Consider the following 23,060-nt stretch of genomic DNA (forward strand, 5'->3'; position numbering starts at 1 on the left):
GAGAAATGGGATGCTCCAAACTAAATGCTTTGCGTGGATTTTAAAAGGCATTTTAATACACTGGATTTTGTAATTACTTTTAAGCTTTATCTAAGCCTAAGGAAATCAACCGGGATCACAGCTTTGCTCCTGGGACTCAGTTAACCAGCTGCAGTTCTGTTCTCAGTTCTACCTCAACAGATCTTTATTATTTCAATGAATCTCGGGGGAGAACAACTGGGTTGAGTCAGATCCCGGAATGATCTGTTTCTTCGGCCGTGTGTGGTGGGGGCGCATGCTGCGGCTGTCCCAGGGCCGCCCCTTGCCTGTGGATATCTCCCGTCATAAGCCTTTGCATCAGGATTTCTATGGGAATGGAGACGGCAGGGTCCAGCTGCTCTTTGGGAACTTGGTAGGCATAACTGAGGTAAGATTCCAAGGTCTGCTCAGTTAAGCCGTGGTCAATTATGCAGAAAGCTGCCCTCAGATCATCGGGCCTCACATCCCTGGGAAGAAAAAGAGAGCAGAAGTATAAAAGCCATGTGATCTTATGGTCAAACCTGCATTCTAAATCTAGCATTCTATTTTCGGAGTTGCCCATTTAAAGTTGACACGGCTTGTTCCTCCCAAGTTTATTTCAACACCCCCACCCCCCATAATTTAAGAAATTAAACCTCTGGCTGAAAAAATGCTTTTAAAAGTAAAAAAAAAAAAGCCTCCAATGATTGTGTGGCTCAGCTGGGACCGTCAGAGGCTTTTAAAAGAAAAATAAACCCGCTTGACGATCAGGCAACTCAGCTGGGATCCTCGGAGGCTTTTAAAAGCATTTTTTTACAACCTCTTCGGCCGATTGTACAAAAAATGGTTTTAAAAGTTTTTTTTTTAAAAAAAGTTGGCCACGCCCACCCAGTCACATTACCTCCACCACCACCAAGTCATGCCCAGAGAACCGGTAGTAACGAATTTTACATTTCACCACTGCTTGGGGGGGGGGGGGGGCATCGGGATAGGGGACTATAAAATGTAATGCTTTTGAAACTTCAGGTGTGGTTTCCTGGCTCAAACTCCTTTGTTGAGATCTGCTGGGAAACCCACCCTATTTTGCAAAATTGCTTTTATTATTTTCTTTTAATAAGATCTCTTTGTTTTCATCGATCCATGCCCGTTGGTTGAATTCCTTTCCAACAACGCTCATATACTCACACCACAGTTCCTAGTTCAGCACGTAGATCATTCAGATAGGTCTGTTTCTCGGTCACATATTGGTTCCTAAGTTTTGTAATTAGGGGTTCTGTTTTCCCTTCATCGTCCTGTAAATGAATGTTAAGTGCTGTAGCGGCATATAAGTTCATTGTTGCTATTAAGCATTTCTCTTCTCTCAACCGTTGGCAATTATTCAACATTACAATGAGCTTGGTTTTTTTTCCCCCACTGAAAGAATGCAGAGGATTCACTAGCTGGGTTTACATAATTTTGAAAACTAAGGCTTGTTTAACCGTGGTTTACTGAATAAATTACAATTGGCTGGGCTTGTAAAACATGGATATGTGTCTTGTTATGCGAAGCCCTTTGGTTTCCCACCGGGAGCAAAATCCCACATGCTGACATGAGAAAACTGAACAGTGAAATAACGAGAAGGAATATCATTTTATTTAATGAAATTGTTCTTCGCTCACCCACTAATACAGATGGGCCAAAATCTTGTGAGATTTTTTTTTTTCACTAAGAAATGTAAATAATATTTCTCAGTGTTAGGCCAGTTTTAGAAATCTAGTCGTCTTACACATCCGTCTCCCCACCCCCACATAAATACTGAACTGCTTCTTATCCAATGTTCCAACTTACCTCTAAGAATAACAGTTTGTACATAATACTACCAACATTTGGCTTGAAGCCCGCTGCATCAAGTAACTCCAGGATCTGTTCGTCTGTTTTTAGTGGGAAAGCTGTCTTCAAGGCAAGCCTGTTGGCGAGAGAAAGAAAACATACTGTATTAGTTTTGGATATCTAGGCACAACTTTTTTTTAAAAGGGCTAATATTCCTTATGTTAGCCTGTTCAAAAAGGGGACAGAATAGAAGTATGTATGTATGTATGTATGTATGTATGTATGTATGTATGTATTTCTCTTTAGCCAGGTTCTTCCTACGTAAACCAAGATTTTTCTGTAGCCCTAGTTCAGTGAAATCCCAATCCACCAATTCACTGAACTAGGGCTGCAGAAAAATCTTGGTTTACATAGGAAGAACCTGGCTAAAGAGAAATACACATAAAGACCTATGAAAAGAAAAGAATATCTATCTATCTATCTATCTATCTATCTATCTATCTATCTATCTATCTATCTATCTATCTATCTATCTCTATCTCTATATCTATATCTATCTATCTATATCACACATTGCTCCTAGAAGCATGAAGCCGAAAACACCAGCCTGAAGATGACGAATGAGACTTCGTCGAAACTTCGCCAAGACACTTCCAATTTTATGCGGGAGAAAACCCAAATAACCAAAGACCTATATATATATTGATACAGATTAGGTAGGTAGGTAGGTAGGTAGGTAGGTAGGTAGATTAGATAGATAGATAGATAGATAGATAGATAGATAGATAGATAGAGACTGACAGATTAGAGACCGAGATGATAGAGAGATACAGTAGACAGAAATTAGAGACAGATATATTAGAGATAAAGTAGACAGATTGGATGGATGGATGAATAGATAGGGATGATAGAGTGAAAGAGATAGAGATGGAAAGAGAAAGGGAGAGATAGATAGATAGATAAGATAGATAGATAAATAGATAGATAGATAGATATGGATGATTGAGTGAAAGAGATATAGAGAGATAGATATAAAGAGATGGAAAGAAAGGGACAGAGAGAAAGAGATAGAGTCAGAGATAGAAATAGAGAATAAATAGAAAGATTGAGAGATATATACAGAGATAGAGATATATAGGTACCGTGTTTCCCTGAAAATAAGTCCGGGTCTTATATTAATTTTTGCTCCAAAAGACGCATTAGGGCTTATTTTCTGGTTAGGTCTTATTTTTGGAGAAATACGGTATTAAATGCATCCATCTGGCTGACAATCTTAACTGAGGCTTATTTTGGAAGTAGGGCTTATATTACGAGCATCCTGAAAAATCATGCTAGGACTTATTTTCCGGTTGGGTCCTATTTTCGGAGAAATGATAGGATTGGAATCACAGTGAATACGGTGGGTATTGGGAAATTTTACTTCCTCCTGTTACTTTTTGGCCCTAATTTTGCTTCTTATGTGCCCCTGAAAAGAACAAAGCTACCTTAGCTTTCTAGCTTTTTATCCACAGGCTGGAAGGCTCCTTCCCATTTATCCCACTGCAAGGAGAAAACTGTATTTCATATCAGATATAAGATATTTGGCAACAAAACTTGGATTTGAACAACATACTAAATCTTTTGATAATCTGCACTAGATTTTCACCGTGTGGCCAGGATATAGTTTTTGAAATTATTTAATATTTGAAATATTAAAAACCCCAAACATCACCGTATATCAGTTTAAAATATATGCATATTTTTAGGGCTCCAGTTCTGGTTTATTGTCCTGTTGCAGGTGCAGCTATACAGTGGCTCTTACATGAATTGCTCCTCTGTCAACTGGCCAGTATTTTCGGTATCGGCAATAGTCAGTTCTTTTAACAAATTGTTAAGTTCCAGGAGGTGATTGTGATATACTCCCTCATCCACCTGCGAAAGAGATGGCAGAAGCATTTAAGATGAAGCATCCCCACCCCCAAATCTGGATCATCAGTCCCATCTTCCTTAGCCAGCATGGTTACCTTCTGGGGAGTACACAAGCAGCGACATGTTCATTCAAGCATCTTGTAATGAACCTTCCTATGTTGATGAGCTGGACCATGGAAACCCTATCAAGAACTACTGTTTCCCCCCGAAAATAAGACCCTGTCTTCTATTTTTTTGAACCCTGAAATAAGCACTTGGCCTTGTTGCCATGCGCTCAAAAGCCTGATTGGGCTTATTATCAGGGGATGTCATATTTTGGGGGAAACAGGGTAAAGCTCAGCAGGTCAAACTATTTTTCTCCAGCAATGGCAGATTTAGGCTATTTATTTATTGAAACCACAGGTAGGGGCCAGGTGCTCTGGCTGTTATTTTCATATGGCACATTGCAAAGGAAAACACTAGCTGCAGCGAGTCCTTATTAAAAATATTATGTTGGTATAATTATGATTTACTTACTTGGAAATTTTTTCCATCCAAGCAAGGAAAAAAAAAAGAAACAACTAAAGACTGACCACATTTGGGGGAGGAGGAGTAGGTGGAACAGGAGGTAAATGAGTTTGTCTTCTGTTTCACAGCTGCTTTGTGCTGATAGCTATGGTGCTGTAGCCATTTTGTGAACAGCCAAAGCTTTCCTGCAGAAATTACATTGTTGGGGTGACCATAACATACTTTGAACCCATTCCTAGGTTTTTCGGAGGTGAAGCAGTCGACTCCCCAATTTAAATTGAGAATTTTATTTAATCCAAATTGCTAACACAGCTGTCCATCAGCCCTATTCCATCAATCCTATCTTGCAACTGCATCCATGCCTTTCGTCTCTTTAATGCTTTTGCCCTTTTGCACAATATGCATGTTGCTTATTATTTTTCTTGACTTCATTGTCTTAAGCTTCCCATGGATTGGAATCCATCACAAAATCCAATCCTAATTTGTCAAATTAAAAATAACTAATTTGCGCTATTTTTATCCTGCCCATTATTGATAATTTTTGGCTTTCATCAAGCTTCAAAATCCCATATTTATAATAGAACCCAGGCTAAGGAATTCTCCTGTTTTTTTTTAACCTGTCAGTTGCCACCTTATGTTTGCTGGGCTTCACTGCTAGGCAGTGACAGACTGCTATGAACTGTGGCGAAGGGGAATGAAGTGGGGAAATAGAAAGTAGAGGCTGTACTTTCTCCAGAGGCTGCCTCAAGGTTTCCCAGCTGGAAGGAGAGAGCTGCATACCAACCTGTGCTTTGACTGACCATTATGAAAACATCTTGCATGAACTTTGATTACATTGGGATGGGGAATAAGAGACAGTAAAGGCGGGAAGGAAAAGTAGAATTTAGGGATTTCGGCGCGCAATTCTCAGTTCTGGTTATGTAATGCTGCAATACACTTTTTAAATTTTTTTAATTTGATTTATATGCACTTGATCTCTAATAAAGCTGTACTGCACGGTTCTCAACAAATGGAGCCAAGGATGATTTTTATTTAGAGATGCAAGCTGTGCGCAGCCTGACAGTACCATTGTCCCAAAGAAATCACCTGTGGAATGCACCGATTTATTTATTTCTTTATTATCCTAAGCAAGTAAGATACTCACATTTCCTGTCAGGACATTAAGAAACAAGGCCATCATTTCATTCGACCGGAAGAGCTTGAGGTTTTCATAGATGCTGTAAGTCCAGTCAAAAGCAGCAGATTCACCGTATTTTTTCTGAAAGAAGCTGAGGAAGAAATCAGAGAGGCTTGATTGTTTCCCTTTCTGTAGAAAAAAAGCAGAAGAGACACTCAAATTAAAGGCCAAATCTGATATCCTGAAAACGGTAGGCTTAAGCAATTATATTGGGGTGTAATTTATTTCAGTACAGGAGGCCCTAAATTTACGACCACAATTGGGAAATGAATTTCTGTGGTTAAACAAGGCATTTGTTAAGGGAGTCAGGCCTGCAGGTGCTGTCGTTTGTTTTTGCTACTATTGTTAAGTGAATCATTGCAGTTAAGCAAATTTGGCTTGCCCCGTTAACGTTGCTTGTCCAAAGCCGGCTGGGAAGTTCACACATGGCAATCGCGTGACCCTGGGATGCCGCATCCATCGAAAATACATGCCGGTTGCCAAGCGCCCACATTTTGATCACCTAGCCATGGGGATGTGGCCATGGGGATGTTGCCATGGTTACAAGTGCCAGAACTGGTCACCACTTTTTTCAGTGCTGTTCTAACTTCAAATAGTCGCTAAACAAAATGGTTATAAATTGAGGACTAGTTGTTCTGAAAGAAAGGAGGGTTTTTACTAAGTCTGAAGCATGTAGGGAGGGCAGAAAATTCCCCTTTTCCAACTGTTAAAACCCAACCTCCTCCTCACTGGGCCACAATTAAGGGGTGGGCTGCCTGAACCTCCAGTTTGCGCCCGGCCTTCCATATTCTAGGATACAGACCCCAGAGCTCCCCCCCACTCCCAAAGTGGCTGCTAAATTCTCTCTTGCTAATATGACCGCTTCACACAATGCAAGCAAAGACAGTTAATTGCGCTTTACTTTTAATGAATAATTGACATTTAAATCCAATTAGGTTAGATTTGGTTGATATCTTGCCTCCCACTTTTTGAAGTCTCTGATCCTGTGTTGTTCCTCCTCAGTCCTAAACCTTTTCTTCTCACCTAAGAAAGGGGGCTGCTGCTCCCTTATAGCCAGGTGAAGGTGACACAGGGGGAAAATGTATTTTTTTTAAAAAAACAAAACAACAAATTGCAATTTCTTGCTCTGGTCTTCTGCCCTTTTTTGTGAGTCAAGGCAATTTCCTCAGAGGCCTACTTTCATTTTACCCCCATATCCATCTTATTGGGGTGGGGGTGGGGGGCTGGCCTGAGAAACTTGACTCAAGTCACCCAGAGCACCCCATATTCAGTGGGCTCCTGGATCTACTCAGGCTAAACCCAGCCCCTCCAGCTGACCTCCAGCTACGTTATCCTGGAGGTCAGCTCTAGAGCAGGGGTCTCCAACCTTGGCAGCTTTGCTGGCTGGGGAATTCTGGGAGTTGAAGTCCTCCAGGTGTCAGCACTTCAAGCTGCATTTACTCTAGTGCTGACATAAGAAGGAGAAGCGGAGGCGTCTGGAAAGGGACGTTTGACTTTTCACCTACTTATTTTCCCTGGAGATAATATCCCCTAGGAGATGGGATGGGAGGGGGGAAATTCCTTTGAGCTGGAGCAGTAGATTAGGGGTAGAGTGACTTGGAAGATAGCCAATGAGTGCAAGGGAATGGGGAACGGAAAGGGAGGGTTTTGGGTCTGGAAGTCAGTCAATGGAGTTGGAATTAGAATCTCATGCTTAATAAATGGGAGTTTTTCTTCAAAGACTTTGTTTGAAATGCCATTTATTTGAGACGACCCCGAAACCTGACACCAGGCTTAAAGTTGCCAAGGTTGGAGACCCCTGCTCTAGAGAGACTCAGTTGCCCCTGTGGGAAGAGAGAGAGGAAAACGAAAGAGACCTGTTGATCTGATATAATTTTTTCCCTCCAAATCTCCCTCAGAAGGGCGATGACTTCCTTCTTGGTCAGCTTCTTGTTTCTAACGAGGCCATCACACCTCAGATACGGGGGAATCCTTTCGCTTCTTCCCTGTGGAAAAAAAGAACTGCCTACTGTGGGCAACCTCAAAAGCCCACTTAGATCAAGACAATCCATAAACCCAACTCCTGACATTATGCTGCTACACTGGAGTCCCACAGCTGTATCACAAAACTGTAGAAGTGATATTGAGTGCACTTCAAAGGGCTTGTTGAGTGGGATCAGGCTATTATAAAATCGGCTACTCCTGGCTCTGAAAGATAGCCAGGTCCATGATGACACAAAGATTTCCCAGTGTTCGGACCTAGGCTTCCTAAGAGCATGAAGCAGACTCCTTGTCCTGACAAAAAACCCTTTTTATTAAGTTACTGTGAATTCCTCTCATTCACATCCAGCAAAGTCTTTCAAGGGTGAATTTACAGTCACAGACCTTATCTGGCTTGGAGAACTGCCAGGCCGATATCTTCAAAACTTGGTAAGAAGTCTCTGAGAGTCACAAACCAATTAGGCGAACTAATTGTCTCCTGCAAATTCCACTCCCCTTTCTCTCCTCTTTTATTCCCTATGGGAGGGGCCATTCATCATCCACCTGTGGCCTTACTCCCAAGTCAACCCTTGTTCTTTAGCTGTTCCCTTGGCAATTCTGCGCATGCCCACACTGGGAACAGGCTCCAGCTGTTCTTCTGCCCCACTGATGTCTGACTCTGAAGGCAGCTGACAACTGTCAGACGGCCCTGGCCCCCTCTCTGCCTCTGACGCAGAGCCCTCATCAGAGCCTTCCTCAGACTCCAGGACTGGCCCATGTTCCTCCCCAACCTCCTCATTGTATAGACTCTGCTGCCAGATCCCCTGGCTGCTGGCAGGCCACAACACTAAGTAACCATCCTTCCATTCCCCCCACAATCCAGTCACAACTGACGGAGCTTCTTGGATGAGAAGCAAAAGATCTTCTTCTTCCTCAAAAAAACCACCAGTCCAGTTGCCTTTTGAAAAAAAGCACCTTTGAGACAACTCTGACCAGGATGACTGAAAATCTCCATAGACATTTCCCAGAACATGCTAATCATCAAGTGCATTTCAGCCAAGCTTGGAATGTTTTGCAAAGCCATTCATAATTTGCTTTGAAGTTAAAAAAAAAATACATTTCTTTTTAAACTGGAATAAATTCCCTTTCTGATCTCCTCCCTACCTTCCTCGCTCTGGAAGACCAAGAAGAAGAGATCTTTAAATTAGGAGTTCTTAATGCTCTCTGAGCTTAGTAGTTTAACTACAGACATTCCATTATCCAAACTAGGTATAACATCAATAGTGCTAGATGTGATGATATTACCTAGTTTGGGAGAATGAAATGTCTGCAACGAAATAACCCAGCTCGGAGAGAACCAAGGATCTTGTATTTCAACCTTGAGCTACAAATATTCTCCTTTATAAAGGTAAACGTTCCTCTCGCACATATATGCTAGTCATTCCCGACTCTAGGGGGCGGTGCTCATCTGAAAGCCAAAGAGCTAGCGCTGTCCGAAGACGTCTCTGTGGTCATGTGGCCGGCATGACTCAACGCCAAAGGCGCACGGAACGCTGTTCCCACCAAAAGTGGTCCCTATTTTTCTACTTGCCTTTTTTATGTGCTTTCGAACTGCTAGGTTGGCAGAAGCTGAGACAAGTAATGGGAGCTCACCCCGTTACGCGGCACTAGGGATTCGAACCGCTGAACTGATCTTTCGATCGACAAGCTCAGTGTCTTAGCCACTGAGCCACTGCTCAGATCTCCTAATAGATCTCCTTTATAGGCTCTCTAAATTGTTGGGATTAGACCAAGCTCTTTGGGGGAAGTGAACTTCAGAAACCCCCCTGAATTTCTATCTGTGGGGGAAGTCACAGAAGGACATGCAAGCCCAACCATACCCGTCCGACGAAGGTATCGCGCTCTCTCAGGAGACCCCCGCCAATTTCCTCCAAAAGCACATCCAGCAGCTGGTCGCTTGTTTTGCCCACAGACAAGCTGTTCCAGCGCTCACTTCCACCGAGAACCACGTCTGTAGGAAGAGGAATATAATATCAGGCAGGACAGGAATCTGAGATAAGGAGGAGCACTTTAAGGAGGGGTTCATATTTTTTTAATCACCCGCAGTAAAAAATATACAGTACATAACAGAAAGCTAGAATAAATACAGGTAGTCCTCAATCTACGATCACAGATGAGCCCAAAATTTTTGTTTGCTCAGTGAGAAATTTGTTAGTGGGTTTTGCCTCATTTTACGACTTTTCTGCCTGCGGTTGTTAAGTGAATCACTGCGGTTCTCAAATTAGGAACCCGGTTGTTAAGTGAATCTGGCCTCCCCGTCGACTTTGCTTGTTCTGCCCCAGCTATGGACCCCAAAGAACGCAGCACACACAAAGTCTGTACAAACCTTAGTTTACTAAATTAAATCAGTCTTTTTTCAAACAAAGGCTCTTAATTAACTTTCTTAACATCCTACAAGAATCCAAAGAATAAATAATCGTAATCTTACTATGGTTGGCAGAAAGCCCAGAAGCAATTTGCAGAGAACTAAGATCCAGATGTGAAGGAGAGTGAACGAAGTTGTTCCCTGCAAATTGCCTCAGTCGTCGTCCTTCCTTAAATAGGCTAAGGGAGTGGCCAATTAGCCCCGAGCCTTACTCTCAAGGAGACCTCCTCCTGAGGAGCCACTCCTGCCTTTTGGCAGCTCTGCGCGCCCGTGCATCGAGAAGAGGCTCCTTCTCTTCTTCCTCTTCACCCATGGAAGCTTCTGGAGGTTCTGAAGGCCCTGGCTGAATCCCCGCCTCTGGCACCACATCTTCTCCAGCCTCCTCATTGTCCGACTCGAGCGCCGGCTGCACAGGCTGCTGGCGCAGCACCACACCAGCCTCCTCGCTGTCGGAATCAGCTACTAGCTGCGCAGGCCGCTGACGGGCCACAACAATCGGTTGCACTAAATTGTACCTCCACATTTGTTCCAGTCAGGGCGAGGTGTGGACGTCCGCTGGACGTTGACGAGGTCATTGAAGTAGCGGTCTCGGTCCTCTGCAACTTGTTTGTGTATATCCAACAGGATCTCATATTCGTCACTAAGGTCATCAAAATCTTTTTGAAGGATTGACAGCTGAAGGGCAAGGAAGAAAGGATGAGAATGAGCACAAGATCTGAAGGTCTGGGTAAGTGATCTTCTGGACTGGGGAGGTGGGAAAGAATTAAAATATCTCCCGGGAAGATTGTTAAAATCAGAAAATAGAGAAGAGAACTACAAACAAACTCCGATCGGGTGTAAATCGAATTAGAAGAATCTTTTCCTACACAAGGAGATAGATTTGCTGGTTTCTAGTTAAGCTCCACCTCTAGAGTGAGCGGAAAGGACAGCCTCCATAATGGAGAATTTGCCAATTTCCCTATGTTCCTTCCTTAGGTACCTTATCAGCCAAGTCATTATATTTTTGTTCCTGCAGTTCAAAGTCTCTTCTGGGCACGACATCTCCATAGTTTGCCTGCATGGTGTTCAGGTCCACTTGAGCTTTGGTGAGGTCCTGGCGGGCAACCCTCAGTGCGACCTTCAGCTTCACTGTGTCCTCATCTAGAACATCCTCTAGAAGAGAAGAAAGAAGTCCAGGAGGGGCCAAGGGACACTCGAAAAATCACACATAATCGGGAGAACCTTGACCCTTCAGATCACTAGGCAGAAAAAAAAAATCCACTGGCAATCGGTCAGGAATCAAGGACAGGGGAGAACGGATAACCTAATATCCAAACCAGACACTGCTTGAAAGGTAAATCAGTGCTAGGGTTCCGATGAGCATGACTGCAACTGTGCGAGCTTGTTGGCTGATTGTCAACCCAGTGTCCCAACCAGGTGAGCCACTGGGCTCCTTGGCAGAGGTTGATGGAACTAGTGGGAAAAAACGAAGCTCTTTCTTCTACCTTGTTCCTTGGTGAGCCTCAGTTCTTCCTTCTGACGGTACATTTCGTTGAGGTCCAAGAGTAATAGCTTGCGGGCATCACACTCATTGAGATAACGAAGATATTCCTCGGCCACTGTCTTTCGCAGTTTAGCCACCTGTACAATGGGAGAACGGGGGAGAGATGGGAGGCCACATCGTTAAAAGTGACATTTTCATTTCAATAGGGGGACCTTATTCTGGAACTGTTCTGCCCCAGCTACGGACCCCAAAGAACGCAGCACACACAAACTCTATACAAAGCTTATTTTACTCAAATAACTTAGTCTTTATCAACCAAAGGCTGTTAATAAAACTGTCTAAATAGCCTACCAGAATTCTAAGATAAGGTAATCACAGTTTTCCTAGAGTTGGCAGAAAGCCCAGAAACAATTTTGCAGAGAATCCAGACACGAAGGAGATTAAACTAAAGTTGTTCCCTATAGTTTGCTGCAAGCGGTGTTCCTCCTTAAATAGGCTAAAGGAGTGGCTAATTAGCCCCAAGCCTTATTTATGACTCGTGCAGTATACAGGTCCTCAATGGAAGGCAGGCTGGTAATAATTGTTTTTTCTGCAGTTCTAATTATCCTCTGAAGTCTGTATCTGTCTTGTTGGGTTGCAGAACCAAACCAGACAGTTGTAAAGGGTTACAATCATATATTCCATATGTATTGCTCCCTGTGCCTCTCTTCTTATCCTGCTTTTCTTTTAACAAAGTCAACAATGGAGACCTGGGGAAGGCAGCCAGAAGAGTTTTGAAAAAGCACAATTGTGCTTAGCAAAGATGCTACAATCCAATTTCTGAGGTTCAGGTGATTAAAAAGATGAATGGGGCCAGGAAAAGACTCACCTGGGTCTCTAGCGAACATTTTTCCTCCTTCATTTTGTCAATCAGCTTCAGCAAATAGAGCCGCTCCTCCTTCAATTTTGCTATTTCAATTTTCTCCTGCTCTTGAAAAGCCAGGATTTGCTGAGTACATTGATCAGAGGCTGTGACCAAAACACCGTTCACCGATTCTAGAGTGTAGATTTTTTCCTGCAAATGGGCTAGAGGTAGACAGAGACGCATCTCCGAGTTACTGAAAGTCACGGACCTTTACTTTTACTTTACTTTACTTTTATTTGATTTATATACCACCCTACTCCCGAAGGACTCAGGGCGGTGAAGAGCCAACAATAAAATACATACATACGAAATTTAAAAAACAGAAATAAAATCGAATTAAATAGTTTGGCCCATATATGACCTGTGGATCATATGGCTTTTTAAGAGCGCTGGGTTTAAAATGATCTTAATCTCTGTCTGCTATTGGTATGGAATCTGCTCAGAACCCACTGGGAAAATTAGCCAGTTCAATATCACATTTACTAAAATGATGTCATAGTACTCTTTACCTATAGTTGATTCATACTCCCTCTTGATGGAAGCCAACAAAGGTTTGTAAGTCTTGAATTCTTCCATAAAACATTCAAATACTTCTCTATAAGGCTAAAAATAGGAGTGGGGGAAAGGGAAAGAGAGAGAGAAATAAAAAATAGATGCTGGCTGGGGAATTCTAGAAGTTGACACCCACACATCTTAAAATTGCAAAGTTTGAGAAACACTGCATTAACAGTGTTGTTTTAGTCACACTACAGAGGACCTCTGGATCCACTTCTTTTGCCTTTAGAGATTCTTGGTGGAGTTAAATAAATACAACTATATAATAGGGATAGGCATTGCATTGAAAGCCAGTTTGATGTAGTGATTAAAGTGCTGGGCCAGATACCAGGAGACGGTGAGTTCTAATTCTGCCTTAGGCATGGAAGCCAATTGGGTGAGTTTGGGCCAATCAACAGGAGATGGTGAGTTCTAGTCCCACCTTAGGCATGAAAGCCAATTGGGTGAGTTTGGGCCAATCAACAGGAGATGGTGAGTTCTAGTCCCATCTTAGGCATGGAAGCCAATTGGGTGACTTTGGGCCAATCAACAGGAGATGGTGAGTTCTAGTCCCACCTTAGGCATGAAAGCCAATTGGGTGACTTTGGGCCAATCAACAGGAGACGGTGAGTTCTAGTCGTAGGACTAGAACTCACCGTCTCCTGTTGATTCGCCCAAACTCACCCAATTGGGTGAGGCATGACAGCTGGCTGAGTGACTTTGGGCCAGTCACTCTATCACACCCACCTCAAAGGACTATTGTTATGGGGAAAATAGGAAGAGGGTGGTGTATTATGTATGTTCATCACCTTAAGTTATTTATAAATAAAGGCGGGGTTAAAAAAAATCTAATAAAGAAATGCATTTGGTCTCTAGGTTGAATTAGTGTTTTGGGAAGGCAAGACCTGCAGTCAGCATGCCAGTGATTCAGAGGGCCATGTCCTAGCCATAAAAAAGCTTGAATTTTATTTTTTTTTCTTTTAGTTTCCTCCTTTCCTGGTCAAGAAGGAGTATTTATTTTTTGGTTCTATGTGTTTTAACACCAAAGAATTAAAAACGTTCTTACAGCAAGCCTTCTGGTTTTTATATGTAACTCAGAATAGCAAAAAGCCACACTTACGTTTAGCAACTATTGTCAAAGATATTCCTTATAGACCAGGGGTCGGCAACCTTAAACACTCAAGGAGCCACAAAGGTCCTAACCGAAAGCCCCCATTCAATTCTGGAGCCGACCGGAAATCCGGTTCCCCCACCATAGAGTCTCCTCCTAGCACAGCGTCCTTTTTCCTCTACCTGTCCTAACCGAAAGCCCTATCAATTGTGGAGCTGACTGGCGACAAGGAGCCGCAGCAGAGGGATGAAAGAGCCACATGCGGCTCCAGAGCCACAGATTGCTGACCCCTGTTATAGACCAATCGTGGCTCCCTGAGCCCCAAGGTTTAAAGCTTTCTGTGTCCCCTGCAGAACCCTCCTTCTCAAACCTGGAGCTTAAGTTCTTGAACTTTTCCTTTGGTCAGGTCGAGCGCTTTCAACTCTGTCCGCAAATAGGACTCCAGCTCTTCAAGGTAACGTGGCTTGGAAATCGGCATGAGACGTTTGCTGGCGCTGAAAGGCAGAATATTAGCATTTTGACGGGATATTACCTTTTGCCCAGGTTGAACATTCACGACATTATTGCCACAATGACAAATGTGATTTATGGAAAGATAAACCACAAAGCCCCCCCAGGAGATGTAGATAGTCGAAAGTCAAATGCTCAAAGCTAAGTCAAGTCCGCCTTCTGGATGGAGAGGAACGCTGGTTTGAAAGAGGGGTAAAAGAGGCCATTTATGTTAACACTGAGCAGCCCCTCTCTCAACAGAGGGGGAGGGATAAGACCAGGAGTGCTATTTAGGAGGTTCTGACAGGTTCTGGAGAACCGGTAGTGGAAATTTTGAGTAGTTCGGAGAACCGGCAAATACCACCTCTGGCTGGCCCCAGAGTGGGGTGGGAATGAAGATTTTGCAGTATCCTTCCCCTGCCATGCCTACCAAGCCATATCCACAGAATAGTAGTAAAAAAATTTGAATTCCATCACTGGATAAGACCACCACATCTATCTCCAATGCAATCCTTTTACCAGTTCCAAGAAAATTGCATCCTGATTCAGGTGATCCCGAGGGCACAGATTAACTCCCAAATGGCCTCAAGAGCTCTCAGAGAGAGTGCTAATGACCAGATGACTGCAAAAAATACAAACCTTCCATTTCCCCCCACCCCGCCCCAAATCCTGTGAAAACTAATCCTTTCATAGCAATGGTGAAATGTAAAATTTGTTAATACCAGTTCTGTGGGCGTGGCTTGGTGGGGGGGGTGGGGGGGCGTGGCCAACTTCTTTAAAAAAAACTTTTAAAAGCATTTTTTCTACAACCTCTTCTGCTTTTAAAAGGCTCTGATGATCCCAGCTGAGCCGCGCAAACATCAGAGGCTTTTTTTTTTTACTTTTAAAAGCATTTTTTTGGCTGATGAAAAAATGTTTTTAAAAGTTAAAAAAAAAACCTCTGATGATAGTGGGGCTCAGCTGGGCATGGGGGGGGCAGGGATTTTTGCTACCGGTTCTCCGAACCACCCACTGCCATCGCTATCCGGTCCGAACCGGGAGCATTTCACCCCTGTTCCATAGTCTTCCTGCCAGAACTGATGGAACTTCTTGGGATGAGAAGTACAACATCTCAGTTTCCTCAAGGGAAAAGAAAACAGTCCAGTTGCCTTTTGAAAAAAGCACCTTTTGAGTCAAAGTCTCTTTCTAGAGAAGAATTCCAACTGGGACAATTTTAGACTTGTAAAAAATTCTTGGCATCCTGTGGCATGAAAGTTTTGTTCATAAACTGCACCTTGGTGGCACAGCAGACTAAAGCACTGTTAAGATAACACCAGCTGCCTGCAATTACTGCAAGTTCAAATCTCACCAGGCTCAAGGTTGACTCAGCCTTCCATCCTTTCGAGGTAGGTATAATGAGAACCCGGATTGTGGGGGCAATAAACTGACTTTGTATAAAATAGAACACCGCTTAGAGGGGGCCGAAAGCCCTACTAAGCAGGTATTTATTTTTTATTTTTATTTTTATTTTATTTTTTTATATGCCGCCCTTCTCCGGAGACTCAGGGCGGCTTACAATGCGTTAAGCAATAGCCTTCATACTTTTGTATATTTTGTATATACAATTTTGTATATACAAAAGTATGAAGGCTATTGCTTAACGCATTGTAAGCCGCCCTGAGTCTCTGGAAAAGGGCGGCATATAAATCGAACCAATAAATAATAAATAAACCTCAAATAAATAAATAAAATAAAGCCCGTGGCCCATTTTCCAAAACTGCCGTCCAGTTTTTTCCGTAATGTGGTGGCAGGGATAGATGTTTAAAATACATGGGGGAGTAACTCCAATTAAAATTGGATTTAAACATCCAATTTTTGCTGCTTTTTGTCCCGGGCTCAATATATGGAAGGATTGTAGGTCTCAAAAATGTTACACCCCACTTCGCTGCCTTTTGTGCTTTTAACAGCCTCTCCCAACGTGTTAGGAATTTAAACACCTGTTTTTAAAGCAACGCCTCGGGAGCTGCGAAATTACTAGTTCGAAGTCTCTAGTAGTACAAGTAGTAGGGATGGAATGAAAAAGGGGAATGGTATCGTATTTCAGATTAGGCTTGTTTAGCCCAATGTTTTCTATTCATATTGGAAGGCATCTCAATTTTTTTTCCCAGACATCTTCTTTCCTGATCTGGTAGATTCCCAACCTGAAATGTTAAACAGCAGTTGCCCGCTGTTCCATTTTTAGTAAAAAGAAGGCAAAGAGATGGTTTAAATGAAAATCAAGAAATCAAGAGGGATATAATGATACCAAATGGTAATAGCTCTGTTGCCGACAGTCTGCGAAACCCCATTCCTTTGGTTCAATAAATCTTGCTAAAAAAACCTCCCAAGAATCTTGCTCGGAAGGAATCACTTTTGGTTGGAGGCAGCTGCCTAACAGTTTGACAGTAAGTATCTCTTGCAATCATATCCCTCCCTTGGAGATGCCAGGGATTCTTCCCTTGTAAATGCAGCAACTGCCCTACTATAGACTTACAACATCTTGCCCCATTAGTAGAGAATCTGCCTCTTCTGAACAGATGGGGGAAGATCAAGCCAGGGTTTTCTCAACCCAGCATATGTCACTTTGGAGCGTGATATGTCTTTTTTATATCCTTATTAAAGAAATGTTAAGAAAATTAAAAGTAGTCCTTGACTTACAACAGTTCATTTAGTGACCAGTCAAAGTTACAAGAGCAGTGTACATCAGTGGTCCCCAACCCCCGGTCCGCGGACCGGTGCCGGGCCGTGGAGTACCTGGCACCGGGCCGCGCAGCGGCCGGGGGACATGAACGCTGCAGCGCAAAGGCTCCTGGGCCGTGCGCAATGGGCTGTGCGCAAAAGCTCCTGGGCTGTGCCCCCACCCCTGTGCGCGCTCAGCGGGCCGCGGCGATAAAAAGGTTGGGGACCACTGGTGTACATGATCGTTTTCACACTAATGACCATTGCAGCATCCCCAGAGTCATGGGATCAAAATTCAGATGCTTGGCAACTGACTCATATTTAGGATGCTGACAGTGTCCCACCAGATCGTGTGATTCCATTTTGCAACCTTCTGACAAGCAAAGTCAACTTAACCACTGCAATGATTCACTTAACAAGTATGGCAAGAAAGGTCATAAAACGGGACAAAACTCACTTAACAAATGTCTCATTTAGCAATTTTTGGACTCAATTGTGGTCATAAATCAAGGATTACCTCTACAAATGTTAAATAAATGGTTTCAGTTGAATGTTGATGCTTAAAATTCTTTTATTGCTGTATTTATCCGAACCCCCAATTTCCTGCCTTTTTTTTTTCAAGTCTGGAAGCTTGACATGTCAATGCCCTATCCAGACCTACCTTTGCCAACCAGGGAGAGCACACGGTTTTCGGTTCTGAAGGATCCCTTGCCCTGGTTCATAGGCTGGCCAGGTAGACAAGTGGCTGCTACTTGAATGCACCTGAGGAAGGTTAAAATAGGCCAGTCACTTTTCTTTCCATAAACAGACCATTTCCTGGTCTGCAACTTTAGGATGCAACTCTAGGAACAATCACTATAGTTTATAAAATCCAAATGCAATAGATTTTGTTTTTGTGGGGAATCCTAATACCAGATGAATTGTGTGCTTAGCAAAATGTTTTATAGGTGGCATATGCCACGTGAGAAATTAGCAAAAATGTTTAAAGAAAAATCAGCCAAATGTTGGAAGTGTCATCAAACACTAGGATTGTATTATCATATGTGGTGGACATGTCCGGAAGCTAAAAACTACTGGAGTAGAATTAAGACTTGGCTGGAGGAAATGATACAGAAATGTATCGAATTTAAACCAGAACTGTTCCTATTGGGTATCCTACCTGAAAAAACTAGCGAGGAAAATGTTTATTTGATAATACATGTAATAAGAGCTGCAAGGATTCTCTATGCACAAAATTGGAAAGTAGAGAAAATACCTCTGGAAGAAGAGGTAATAAAAAAAATCTTAGATTGTGCAGAAATTAATTGATTAACCCTGATGATTAAGGATAGAGAAGACTCAGAATATTTTAAAATATGGAATTATTTTTATTATTGGCTGGAGAAGAGACATAAATGACTAATTATATCAGTATGTATAAATATGTGATAAGTAGAATATTATGTTAGAGATGAATTGATATAATGGATTGGATAAGGATCAAGATAGAAGAAATAACAACTACATAGAAGAAGAAAGAACTTTGAAAGACAACACCGAAATGTCGCAGGGGAAAGATAACTGATGTATTAAATGTTTGTTTGTCTAAAAACTAAAAAACTTTAAAAAAAAAAAAGAATTGTGTGTTTAGCGAATCTGATGTCCTGCTGTTAACCACTGGGATGAGGAAATTCATGGGCCCCCATGCTCTAATTGTTTCTCCATAAAGTGGTCTTAGATGGAATAGTATAGTGTTTCTCAGCCTTGACAACTTTAAGATGTGTGGTCTTCGGTTCCCAGAATTCCCAAACCAGCATCCTAGTGGGGAAAATGCTGGGAACTGACGGCCATGCATCTTCAAGTTGCTGAGGTTGAGAAACACTGGCATAGTCCTTCAAAACAGAAGGCTGTTGCTGCTTGAAGCCAAGGAAAACATGACATCTTTCACTGGCAGAATCTTTCTTCAACATTGGCATTATTTTCCACTGTACTCAAAGACAACAGATTAAGGGAGGGTGGGTAGAATGGTCTACTCTAGTATTTCTCAGCCTCCCCTCAACCTAGTGTTTCTCAACTTTAAGATGTGTGGACATCAACTATCAGAATTCCTTAGCCAGCCATGTTGGTTAGGATATTCGGAGAGTTGATGTCCACGCATCTTAAGTTGGTAAGGTTTGATCTGTCCCCGTCCACACACACACACAAACACAGCCAGCCGAGGGTTAAGAAAGTACTTGGCACGCACACAGGTCGTTATCTCAAACTTGGCAGCAATATAATCACCGTCTGCCAAGAGCTTTTACTGCAACAGATAACATAAATTACATACACATTGCAAATAGTCCAGCAAAAACAATATCCCTTTCGGCAGCTTCAGACGTTGTTCAAGTGACTAGCCAGAGTTAGTTTTTGTTCGTCACAGAGTTTTACCAGCCACCACCCTACCCTCTCTTATATAGTCTCTGGGGTGTGGTCCAGTGACTCAGTTCTAATCCCTAGCACGCCTCCTTAACTGCTGCAACCATTTATCACGCCTTCGTTGGCATGCATCCAGGAATGACAGCTCTCCTTCGCTCTCATCTGAGACACCTGGCTCCTGGCTAATCTCCTCTCCCTCGGCCGGCACCTGAGACAGTGCCAGAGGGGAGGGGCCTGGAGAGGGAGGCCTGGCTGACTCCTCTTCCTCATGTTCAGAGCTTTCTTCCTCCGATGAGATAGGCTCAGAGGGCGGGGCCACAACAAGGTTGAGAAACACTGATCTACTCCAACATTTGCTACCGCCTCCTGGCATATGCTGTTGAAGAGGGCACCCTCATTTTTTTTGTCATGGTAGAGGTTCTCCTGTAAGGCCCACGATACTGAAGATTACCTGGTGTTTCCCAAGACGTGAGTATCTGATGCTGAAACCTGCTAGTTTAGGCCACAGAATTACGGAATCAGATGTTGTGGCACATACCGGCCTCTGCAAAAGTGAAAAGATTAGACTACCTAACGTAGGGCTACTCACCACATATTTCTGTTTCTTCTGAGATGAGATCTTCACAATGGGCAAGTTTTTACCAGTTACACTTTGAGAAGATCGATGAAATGAGACCCTGCAGTACAGCAAGAAACAGGAGAACTCATGATCAAAGGGAGACTGAGTTACACAAGACTCTCCAATCCCAATTCACACCACTCTTTTCACTGCCCAAACTCTCAGAAACAACTACTGATAGTCCTCGGCTTACAGCAGTTCATTTAGTGACCAAAGTTACATCACTGAAAAAGTGACTGAAAAAGCAGACTAAAGTGCTGTCAAGTAACACCAGCTGCCTGCAATTACTGCAAGTTCAAATCTCACCAGGCTCAAGGTTGACTCAGCCTTCCATCCTTTCGAGGTAGGTGAAATGAGGACCCGGATTGTGGGGGCAATAAGCTGACTTTGTATAAAAAAGAACACCGCTTGGGGGGGGGAAAGCCCTACAAAGCAGGTATATACAAAAGTATGAAGGCTATTGCTTAACGCATTGTAAGCCGCCCTGAGTCTCCGGAGAAGGGCGACATATAAATCGAACCAATAAATAAATAAATAAATAAGTAAATAAATTTGAGTGTAAATATAGAATTAATGTTCTCTTCATTGCAGTTACCTTTTATCAACTTCTAGAGTGCCAGACCTAGAATATTAAGAGAGAGAGGTTAATTCCCCCAGGAACCTTATTTTTAAAAGCTCCAATTCAACAATTGCAAACGATGCAAACAAGGGCTCATTAATTAAGCCTGGCGAAGAAAAACACCGATCACCAGCAACAGGTGGGCAGCCCATCCACTCTCCACCTGCAATCCGAATTACCCGCCGAAAACAGACCCAACTAGGTGGGCGGGGCGACCTTTTTTCCTCCAGCCAATCAGGAACGAGATACCTCCCACGGGGCGGCCCATGCAGAGACGTCGTGGAAGAAAGCGCATGCGCAGTGAGGTCACCGTAGGGGCGGGGCTTACGCGAACCCATCCTGACTGGCTGGAGAATAAAAAGGCATCCCCGCCCTTCCCTGGCTGGAACTGCTGGGAGTTGTAGTTCAGCCTCGCAGTACGGCGGCGCCACAACAACGCTACGCAAAGCCAAGGCCTGCAGGAGCCGACCGCTGAACGAAACCCGCCTCTTCGGCGTGACAAAGCTTCCCAACCTGGACGGGGGCTATTTGCTTACTTTCCTCACTTCAAGCGCCCTTCCGAAGAGGACTCACCCGATAAAAACGGAGGGGCGGGCCTCCATGGCCGCGGAGAGGGGAACAGCCGCGGAGGCTGTTGACGGAGGGTCGCCACGGCAACAGGCCCCGCCCCTCTCGCCGCTTGAGCTAGGCTGCCGCGCCCTCTAGAGGCGTCCAGCGGTAGCGGCGCAGGGCAGTTATTCACCGGGTGTTTTTTTTTTCCCCGAGACCCCGGGCATTTTTCGGCTTATCTGACCCTGGGATGTTTGCGCGAAGGATAATTAGTTTTTAAGGGGGGGCGGGAAGGGGGGGGGCTAGGACCCTTAACTGGCTGGTGCCGTGAGCACTTCGAGGAAAGCTTCCAAGGCGAATGTCCGCAAATTGGAGAACCCCCTAAATCCGAACCCCGAAGGGTCTTCCTTTTTCTCAACATTCGTGCTTCTGCAAAATGCAGCGTTTGCAAGGAGAAGGGAGGGTCCGTTTAAAATAGGCCTTTCCTAGAAAGCCTTGTGTGTGTGTGTGTTTGGGAAGAAATGTTAATATTGCAACAGGGTAAATATTGTCTTCGGGATTGTTTAGAGACGGATCTCGCTGGCTTGTTTCCCTTGATTCGCAGCTATTTGTGCGATGGGTTGGGTTTTTAAGAATATTTTATGCACTGCTCAAAAAAATAAAGGGAACACAAGCAGGAGGCATCCGAGATCTGAATGAATGAAATAGCCTTATTAAATACTTTGTTCGTTACATACAGTAGTTTTGTGTTCCCTTTAGTTGTTTGAGCAGTGTATAAACTACTGTATGTAACGAACAAAGTATTTAATAAGGCTATTTCATTCATTCACATCTCGGATGTCTTCTGCTTGTGTTCCCTTTATTTTTTTGAGCAGTGTGTGTGTGTGTGTGTGTGTGTGTATATATATATATATATATATATATATATATATATATATATATATATATATATATATATATAGCGCCTCGGTGGTGCAACGGACTAAAGTGCTGCTAAGTGTTAGCTCTTAGCTGCCAGCTGCCTGCAATTAGTGCGAGTTCGAATCTCACTAGTCTCAAGGTTGACTCAGCCTTCCATCCTTTCGAGGTAGGTAAATTGAGGACCCGGATTGTGGGGGCAATAAGCCAACTTTGTATAGAACAACACTACTTAGCCCCCCCCCCAAAACACTAATAAGCAGGTATATACAAAAAGGTTTGCAGGCTATTGCTATAATGCATTGTAAGCTGCCCTAAGTCTATGGAGAAGGGCGGCATATAAATTGGACTAATAAATAAATAAATAAATATAATTATATATATATAATTATACTTATATTTATATTATACTATATTATATTAGAATAAAGTATTAGGATAATAGGGTCGGAAGGAACCCTTGGGGGTCTTCTAGTTCAGGGGTCTCCAACCTTGGCCGCTTTAAGCCTGGAGGACTTCAATTCCCAGAATTCTGAGCAAAGCTGGCTGGGGAATTCTGGGAGTTGAAATCCTCCAGGCTTAAAGCGGCCAAGGTTGGAGACCCCTGTTCTGCTCCAACCCCGTGCTCACACGGGAAAACCCTGTAACTTTAAAGTCACAAGACCGCCTCCGACCCGCTTTCTCATCGCGCAAATATTCCATCCGTTGCATGGGCTGCCGTGATTTATTTGCTTTTTTTAAAACGCACCCCGGATAATTCAGCGCTGGGCTTGTCAAAAGCTCCTAAGGCTGGCTTTGCCTATATAGCAAACCGTTCTTTGACTCGCTATCCCGAAGGCCTTTGCGACGCCTTTGCCGAAGTTGGGCGAGGCCCCGCCCTCCATTCGCGGTCTTTCACGGGACCCGTAGTCTTCGCTTCCATCGAGCCGGCTTGGTTCGACGGCGCAGCCGGACTCTC

At 43.4% G+C, this 23,060-nt stretch overlaps 1 protein-coding gene across 1 annotated transcript; it reads right to left on the reverse strand.

The window, feature by feature from the left end:
- Positions 1–115: 115 nt before the first annotated feature.
- TSNAXIP1 (translin associated factor X interacting protein 1) lies at positions 116–21,237 on the reverse strand. The gene is made up of 17 exons (XM_070952968.1): positions 21,209–21,237; positions 20,612–20,638; positions 19,987–20,074; positions 17,662–17,762; positions 14,185–14,308; positions 12,679–12,772; positions 12,134–12,330; positions 11,267–11,402; positions 10,762–10,934; positions 10,298–10,457; positions 9,238–9,368; positions 7,255–7,383; positions 5,366–5,527; positions 3,608–3,717; positions 1,825–1,942; positions 1,183–1,289; positions 116–485 (listed from the first exon to the last, which is right to left on the reverse strand). Exons 1-17 carry the CDS (start codon positions 21,235–21,237, stop codon positions 227–229), a joined length of 2,145 nt encoding a protein of 714 aa, XP_070809069.1. The 3' UTR covers positions 116–226.
- Between the last annotated feature and the right edge of the window lie 1,823 nt (positions 21,238–23,060).

This window comes from Pituophis catenifer, unplaced genomic scaffold (genome assembly GCF_029215685.1).
Source record: "Pituophis catenifer annectens isolate HBS135680 unplaced genomic scaffold, rPitCat1.0.hap2 SCAF_13, whole genome shotgun sequence".
NCBI lineage: Eukaryota > Metazoa > Chordata > Lepidosauria > Squamata > Colubridae > Pituophis > Pituophis catenifer.

Excerpts from the sequence above, each read along its gene's own strand:
- TSNAXIP1 (XM_070952968.1), bottom strand. The coding sequence starts at position 21,237 with ATGGAGGCCCGCCCCTCCGTTTTTATCGG. Across the intron at positions 17,763-19,986 it reads AGAAGAAACAGAAATATGTG|GTGCATTCAAGTAGCAGCCA; the intron begins GTGAGTAGCCCT and ends AACCTTCCTCAG. Across the intron at positions 3,718-5,365 it reads TTAATGTCCTGACAGGAAAT|GTGGATGAGGGAGTATATCA; the intron begins GTGAGTATCTTA and ends TCTCTTTCGCAG.